This window comes from Cyprinodon variegatus, unplaced genomic scaffold (genome assembly GCF_000732505.1).
Source record: "Cyprinodon variegatus isolate N-32 unplaced genomic scaffold, C_variegatus-1.0 Scaffold437, whole genome shotgun sequence".
NCBI lineage: Eukaryota > Metazoa > Chordata > Actinopteri > Cyprinodontiformes > Cyprinodontidae > Cyprinodon > Cyprinodon variegatus.
The window spans coordinates 410785-419848 of NW_015150890.1; the positions used below are offsets into that span (position 1 = coordinate 410785).

Here is a 9064-nt window from a genome sequence, read left to right on the forward strand (position 1 = left end):
AGCCTATGACCCGGTCGCCTCTTGGCGGTTCGTGGCAAAATGGAAGCCATTTTTCATGTCGCAATCCAAACTGCAGGCACCAGGATAATAAAAGCAAAGATGTTTTGCCAGCAGATTTCAGCATTTTAAGTTAATTTAGGCATTAATAAACTGTTTCAGAGGAGTGATCATAGCGCTCTGCATTAGCAGTGCTGCCTGTCTCCCTGCCAGCTCCCAGATCAGCGGTGCGCTGCTCTAGACGCTCTGCAGATTGCATGCGCACTCGTGTGTTTTGAAGGCGTGGTTTCGAGGGGTTTTCTGAAGGGAGAGGCATGGTTGTGTATGTTCAAAAATATAGCGTGCTGGAACCGTTTTTCCAAGATCTCCTACAACACCTTTAAGTCCCCCTGAAAATGAGAACATCATCGCTGTTCGATGCCTATAGCGCACGGATTGTTTACATTCCGACTAACTACGGAGTACCAATATGGCGGCTGGTGACTTCACAGCATAGTGGGCTACCAACATGCTATCAGCAATCCAGTGAATAAATACAGATCACTCTACCTGCTAATGAATCCTCCATTTTAGCCAGCTTCCCAATAAACAAGTGATTCCAGAGAGTAACACGGTTCTGCTGTAAACAGCCTGAATTACACGGACCCCTCCCACCCCACCCCCCGCTGTAGCATTACGGTGTGAAACGGGAGGAGACGTGGAGCAGAATCCCAACCAGGATAAAGAAAGAGAATCTAATGAATCAAAACCAATCCTATTAGTTCCGGCCCACATCTCCATACTCTGTTTCTCTGCTTTTTTTTAACAATCCACTGATTTCACAGCAGCTTGGGAACCGGGAATGGGGGCGGACTCACCAGGGTGGGATAGAGCGTCTGAAATGATTCAACCTGAAGGGATTTGTTGCCTCTGATTGACCACATGAAGACCTCAAACATGATCTAAGATGCTGCAGACAGAGACAGTGGAAGAAGCTCAACATAGACTGATCCTGTCTCCACTTTTGCTTTTTTTATTTTTTTTGCATGAACAATAACATTAACATCGGAAACGGTGAATTCAGCCAATTAAAGCTAAAGCAGCAACGCTCCAGCAGGCTCCGGCCTCTACTTGTCAAAAACGACTCAGTTTACCAGCGTTTTTCTCCAGCTCTTGTCTTCTTCAATGTTCTGATTTCTCTGCTCCTCTGTCTCTTTCTGGTCCCTTATTTTAGCCTCAGAGAGTGAAAGTGTCTCCCAGTAGTGGGAAAATCAGCAGAACAAAGCAGGTGGGGGTCCGAGAATCATTTGGAAGAGGAAGATGCAGTCTTTGTGGCACAGCCAGCTGGACGTATAAAGTGGGGGTGGGGGTCCTGGTAAAAGAAGGAGCCAAAGAGGTGTAAACAACAAGCTGAGGGTGTCTCATGTTGGGACCACAGAGGGGAAGGCTTGCTTTCCCACTGGGCCAGATCCGGCATTCAGGCGCATTCAAGCAGAACGCCTGGCTCCCAGTTCACATCTTCAGGCCTCTCAGCCTCTGTTTGGGTTGTAGTGACCGTCACCGCCCAGCGAAAACCAAGAAAATCCATTAGTGATTTCAGGCTAAATGTGCATCTTATTCCTAGAGACTGTGTTTCTCTTGGTGTTAAATCAAGCAGATGGCAATGTTTGCAATCCTTTCACAGAGTTTGGTAAATAAAATCTGATTGGCGCTCCATAGTAGGCCAGTTTAAAATCTGATTTTAGAAAGACTTTGTTTGGGATTAGAGATGGATTATCTACTGCGATACCTTAACAAGCAACTATAGCATATGGAGGAGAAAACCATGATGAAGTGAAGCTTTATTCCCTGGAAACAGTTCATTGTTTTGTCTCCTCTGGTTTTTATCTGCAGTGAATGAAGCTATCCTGAAAATGTTGGTGTTGCCTTGGCCTTTTCTTTCTCTCAGGAACAAAGTAACCCTGCCATATCTCTATAGGACACTTTATGAAGGTCCATGGGGGGGGCGTTCGCCTCTAATGGCTCCTCTGCAGCTCGGACACAGTCTCCCATTGAGGGCCGAAAAAAGCCCCCTCCAGGGGTCTTTAGATGGTGGTGCTGATTATATGACTCAATACAGACCAGGCTTAAAAAGCTAATAGCTACACAAAGGCCTGTTAACATTATACTGAAAGATTACAAAGAGAAATGCATTTTTAATTATCTGCATGTTCTGAGATATTTAATGATATTTACTACTTCAAGCATTAAAGTAAAAGTAATGTAGGAAAAACTGTTAAGGCCAGAAGCTTTACTGCTCTACTCTATTAAAGGAACATTTTTCTACAATTCTGGATGGTTACTTCCTTAGACTTCAATTTCTTAGTTTTATAACTAATGCTAACAGTGTCACATTTAACTTTGCATCATCTTGAAAAACTATTTATTTTGGTTTGTGGTGAACAACAAGTTGGGGCAGGACCGAGTCCAACCACAAAGAAATGAATTGTCTGGATGAAACTAATTATTTTTATGCTTTTTATTATTTTAAATACCAACAGGTCATAATGAAAATGAGCTTAAATGAAACAAAACTAAGGAGTTGATTTTTAAAATGTAAGAAGTAGAAAGTAAAAAGTTGTGTCAAATTACTCCATTAAAGTATAGATAGTCAACATTTCTTCTTAAGTAAGGTAAGAAAGTATTTGTACTTTGTTACTTGACGCCTCTGGATATTTATAATAATAGAATATTGCTTACTTGATATTAATTGAATAGCAGTTGATTAAAACTTAATTATTATTGGTACAAACCTCCTGTTTTACAACTTATAGTAAAATACGGTGACACAGTCAGATACACACCAATCAACTTTATGTTGGCTGAAAACTGGATTGATAAACTAATATCTCTTTTTAATTTCCCCTTTTATTGATTAGAATATACCGTATTAGCAGCAGTGGAGTATTCTGCTCCTATGGTTGGCCTTGGAGATGAAAATGCTTCTGAATTTGAAAGAGTAGCAAAAATGTGAAAAACTGTACTGGACTTAAGGGCTGGTTATCCTCCCACAGCAGTGTGTCGCAGAAAGCTTGTAGCAGATTTTTTTGATTTATGTGGGATCATCACAGACACCATACATTCTTATTGGAAATCATATTTCCTGATTGTTCTGAACGGCAAACTGCAAGCAAGACAAAATTGGGGTGTTTTTGACTTCCAAAAAAGATCTTTCCTAAGTTCTTTCTATCATCTGTTAATATAAACTTGATTTGACTAAAAAGTGCTTTCAATGTCTTCCTATGTTTACGTTTTTTTTTCAGGCTTGAAGAGATATTTTTTCCAGATCCCACAGCGTACCTTTAGAGGTCTGGTAGAGTCCGCTGTAGTGCCTATGGCCCCTGCACTCAGAACGACATACCAAATGCATTTCTTATGATTATTATGGTCCCGCACAAATACAGTTATTAATTGGTTCCTTTGCCCAAAACCTATATCCTATAAAGCATTTTTGAAGCTTCACAATAAATCTCCGATGTTTAGATTCTTATTAAATCCAAATAAAAAAACAGTACCTGTGAAACAAACAAAAGCGGGTTTCAACTGCACAACACTTTCAAGTATAAATGAAAAATTTAGAGCATTTAAAGTGAGTATTTTTGTAATTACCAGAACTCAAGGCAAGACAGACAGTGGGATAACTCGAGCGTTTATTTAAAAGCCAGATCTGCAGTGGTTGCGGTAAGGGCGTCTAAGGCAAGAACCTCTACAGGAGAGAAACACAGGTTAGTGACCACGGTAACCTGACGGAGGATGATAATGAATGCGTGAGTCACCAACCTGGTTTTATAGTTCACTCCATGCCCAGAAAACGAGGTAGTATCCAGCCAGTCGGCTAACAAGACGCAGCGGACACTGTCAGAGAGTTCCACACACTTAGCCTTGAAGGACACAGAGGTGACAGGAGATTGGATCCGAGGAGATGATGGAGGAAGGCAGGATAATCCAGAGGGCGAAGTCAAGAGGCAAATCCAGGTCAGTTCACAGTACAATCCAACAGAATCTGAAAACAGGTCAGGCAAACAGATCAGACAGAGGCAGGCAGGCTCAAAGGTCCGAATACAGAAACAGGCCAGGATCAGGCAATCAGCACATTAGTAGAAATGCTGGAAAACTCTCACACCAAAGGCTTAAGAATAATCTGGCACTGATGGCTGGGGACAAAGAGGCTTAAATAGCAGCAAGATCAGGTGGATCAGGTGATCAGTAATGGGAAATTGGGCAGAGTTAGACAGGTGAATGGAATGAGCAATTAAGCCAGCCCTCAGGGCAAAGATCATGCCAATGTTTAGACCTTTGCAGAGGTAAATTTGATTGGTGGTTAAAATAGTGTTCTTTTTCTATTTTTATAAATTTATTTATTGGGGAAACAGATTAGTGATATACATCAAGAAAATACCAAATTTCCGTCATTAAATTTTCTTGTTTTTCCATAAATAAGCCTACAAAGTCAAGTCAAACCAAATCTAAAGGCCACTACTTATAAAACACAAAATAGTTTTCTAAGTATGTCCTGATAACTGTTTTCAAAGGTTAAGGAAATCTAAAATAAATAGGCCAACAAATAGCTATACCTTCACTCTTTGATTCTGCATCTCACTTATTATATCAAACAACAAACTTTTATGATGTGTTTGTTTCCTTAAAAACACTGACCCCCCTGGTTAATTTGGTCTATGATGCTTTCTAAGGGTTCACATTGATCCTTAGATTATAAAGGTAAACGTGACCAATCACCCATGACCAGACAGGATGTATTCATTTAACAGATACACAAAGTTTTTATGTTAAGTTGTTAAGATTTATGTTATTAGCACCTGCATTACTGTTGAGGCAGTGTTTTGGTTTGGTTAAAAAAATCCCTCTCTGGAAAACATAAAGAAAACTACTTTTTATCCAAAGCAGCAAATTTTGTCAATAAACTCTCTCCAATGATCTTTGCTAGAAATCTTAGGTTGTATTGGGTCGTTATCTTATCCGCTCCCAGGCCAGCAGAAAGATATAGTCTATGGACGTTCAGTACACATCCGGAACAGTTTTATCCTCCTGAGCTGACTCCTCTGGATGTGGAGGAGAAGCAGCTCTACTCTGATCCAATGACCCCTCACCCCCCCACCATGGACTGTTCTCCCTGCTGCCCTCTGGGAAGAGGCTTCACAGCATTCAATGCAGGACCAGCAGGTTCTGCAGCAGCTTCTTCCCCACCACCATCACACTGATGAATGTTGAATAAAATTAAGTGGGGAAAAAAGTGCTGAATGTTGGAGAACTGTAATCATTTCTCAGTCTTATGTTTATATCTGTTTACCATGATTCCTTTTTATTACTGCTGCACTTTAAGAAATGGAAATGTCTTAAGAGCTGTGTTGAATGTGGAAGTTATGTCCCCTTGAAGGCAGTTGCGCCAACTGGGAGCAAGTTACTTACTACTCTTAACTCAAACTGGGTAAAACCATGTAAAAAGGACTATAAAAACAGGAGTAAAAAAGTAACAGAGTTTATTCCAGATCAAGTCGTTACAGGACAGAGGAAAATGCTTGGAGTTGGCACAGCTGTGGTCTCAAAAATCATGTCCTCAAGCATCCGGCAAAGATTGAGCCCCGAACAAGGTCATCTCCTGCTTCTTATAGCTCATGAGTCTAAGTGTTGGATCATGTGGATGTTTAGCTGTCCGTATCAGAAACTGACACGCCATCCATGCCCTGACTTGTATGCATCTTGCCTCTATACCCAAGAATTACAGATGGCTTCCCTTTAGCAGTCTGGCTCCAAGATGTGCCCAAGACGAGAAGGCTGTCCTGATTAGATGACTTCCTTACACACAGTGACATCCACAATGTGAAGGAAGGCCTTCTACTCTGTCTAATCTGGCTAACAGAATAACAATGCACATGATGTATAAAGAATAAACCTAAGAGCTGTATGAACAAAATTTCTTTTTTCTACACTCTGTGTTCACAAAATGACACTAAAGTCTATCTAAGTCTAACTCTGGTCCAACCTGAAGGGGACAAGCCACCTTGTCCTGTTCCAGAACCATGGCCTCGGACTTGTAGGACCTGATCTTCATCCTGTCTGCTTTGCACTCGGCCCCAGAACAAACTGTAGGTGTTTGCATGAGGAAGCCAGCAGAACAAAGACATCTAAAAAAGTCAGGGATGATACCATTTCTTAACGTCTTATCAACGTCTATTACTGGACTAAAGTAGAACCGAATCAGACCAACCAAAAACAGCCCAATTTTCAACTATGATTTTTGGACTCATTCAAGGCTATGATGGACGGACTTGATTTAGCCTAAAAACCAATGTCTTCATCATGTCTAGTTTTTTGTGATTATAGTTTAAAATATTAGTTACTCCTTCATCTTCTAATCAGCTTTCTTTTTCATCTGTGTTGTTTCCAGGTGGGTATGATGCACAGCCAATCAGAGGAGGAATATGCCCCCTGGGAGGCCACCCAAGCTCAAACTGAGTGCATTTCCATTCAAGGCAGAACTTCCGGACATGGCTGACTTGGTACTTTTGTTGGATTGTTACTGGTGAGCCAAGATGATGTATGAGACTCAAACTGTGCAGACAGGCAGCTACAAATTTGCCTGGCTATTGACTGGTGGAGTGTGTGTGTGGAGGGGGGGTGCAAAGAAAGTTTTGCACCCGTTTGTCGTGTTTAAGCTGCTGCTGTAAAAACACTCACTCCTCTGATCTATATGTCTATAAAAGAAACGCCTCTGATTCATCTGACCTTTAAAAACATGAAACGTTCTGAACTAAAGTAGCTTTATATCTGCCACTCTGCATTTCTACCCTACATTAGTGTTACTTTGGCTTTAATAATGTTTAAACATTTTATTTACCTAATTTAATCTCCTGCTCATCTGATATTGGTCTCTTTTTTCCATTAAATCTGTCACACTCAATCTATTTTTCTGTCCTAATGAATGGTGCGCACCCTGGCCCCCCTCGTCTCTCTCACAACATGAGCTCTGAAACTTGTATTTGATCACTATTTGACCCTCCTCCCTATAACTCTGCTCTTCCCCAGGGGAGTGAAGGAACTGAAAGAGGAGGTAGACTGGAATGAATGAAGGATCTAGACCAACATGAGGGGAAAAAGGAGCTTTGGAATAAGCAAACAGCACGACTCTGGGTTTTAAATTTTTACTCAGGACAGGTTGAGAGTTAGATGATCAGTGTTCAGAACGTCTGCATTTACGGGCTGAAGCACTGCATGAAGTAAGAGGTGAAGATGCGTGTTCACGGGTGGCTGCTTTGCGTTTTCTGCTTCCACTCCTGCATTGGGTTCTCACAGCGGTGTAGGTTCCACAATATTTGCCAAATGGAGAGAGGCGTGCTGGACGGGGGCTCAAAGGGCCGTGTCAAAGAGCATGTCGGTCACAGCGTGGGACACCAGGAGGCGCCTCACAGGAACAGGCCCCACCGGAGAAAAGGTAAGGCTGCAAGTCACATGGCTGCAGAGGAACGCATGAGGAGGAGAAGTAGCTGGAAGAAAACGACATTCAATCATTTTAGTCCGGCTTAAATCTGGCCTCAGAGGTTCGACGACTGCTTTAGGTTATTGAAGGGATCAAAGAACAAACCGAACAGACTAACAGAAGACATTAAGAAAGTTTCCTGATTAGATTATTCATTAGATTTATTAGATTATCATACAAATACTCTGAAAATATTTGGTTACTGGTTATCAATCACTGGATCGACCAGTGATTGATAACCAGTACGGACTGGGTCGGACCCAGTGGCACCGTTTGTCTGATTGTTGCCTTGGTAACTGGGGTTTGACTGGCTGATACAGGTCATTTGTTTTTTAAAGTGGTTTCTTTAGATCTCTGCATGATGCCTGTTCTTCTTTTAGATCTTGTCATCAGACAGATTCTATTTACCTGCTTTTTATTATTCAACAGGTCAGGCAGAGATTTGATGCATATTTTACATTTTTACTGGGAAGATTTCCTAAATATATGTTGGAGCAAAATAGATATCCTGGAAAATATTTCAGTGACTTTCATCATTTTCTCCATTTTTCCTGAATCAAGTTCCCATTCAGCACGTTTAAGTTAATTTTTTTTTTAAATGGCCGATGCTAAGAGGCGATTGCAGAACTTTTTCAACTTAAAAAAACTTCTTTTTTCTTCTTTCCCCGTCTTTTGCCCGTCTCCTACACTCCCTCTGACCTCTGGGTCAACAGCTTAGAAAAGACGCCTTCCTTCAGCGGATCTCAGCAGCACAACATTCCCATGGGCTGTGTTTTAGCAGGCGGGATTCATGCCTCGTCCTTTCTAAAGCTTTTGTTGTGAAGTGAAAGCTGGCTGATGCCGCTGCCATCCAGCCTGCGCTCTTGGATCAATATAAACATCCATCACTTAGCCCCGGTCCTTTCTGAGCCTCACAATGAACGGCTCGCCACACAATGCCATGTTTGTGAGAGCCATTCGGGGAATGAACTGGTGGAAGTTCACTTACTTCTGGCTCATCCTTGCTGTGGAAACCTGGAAGACTGTGAAGTGTTACATGTGTTTCACATGCGCATTATGTATTCACACTTTTTAATGATTTTTTGCCTTTTATATGGTTTTATTTTAAGCCTACCCTGCACAGCATCCCAAGGACATGAAGTATGGTAGTGACAGTATCATGCTGTGAGTTTTTTTCAGCCAGAGCTAAAAGCAGAGCAGTCCTTGAAGGGAACCAGTCAGGGTCTGGCATACGGTGGATGTCCCCCTTTTAGCACTGTTAGGATTGTTATTATTAATGATGTGTGGCCAGTGGCAGCTGGTGGAGCTTTCTCCAGGGGGAGCTAGAACTTCTTAATAGACGTATATCAAAAAACAATCAAATGTATACTAAGGTATCACACCAGTTAATTTACATGAACAACAAAAACAACATTCTAAAATGTTCCGCTAAGTGCTTTAACGGAAAAGTCTGCTCACATTCAGAATTAAAACTTCTGAAAGTTCTTTAAATATGAAATTATTCCATCCTGTTCAATAAATGATCAGTGTTTTTAAATTAAGAGTAATTTTCAT

At 41.3% G+C, this 9064-nt stretch overlaps 1 protein-coding gene across 1 annotated transcript in view; it reads left to right on the top strand.

Moving 5' to 3' along the window:
* The first annotated feature begins 7049 nt into the window (after positions 1-7049).
* robo4 (roundabout guidance receptor 4) overlaps positions 7050-9064 on the top strand; it is a 42551-nt gene continuing 40536 nt past the window's right edge. Inside the window, exon 1 of the mRNA XM_015388824.1 lies at positions 7050-7465. Within this exon, the coding sequence (XP_015244310.1) occupies positions 7264-7465 (202 nt within the window). The 5' untranslated portion in view covers positions 7050-7263. The remainder of the gene's footprint in view (positions 7466-9064) is intronic.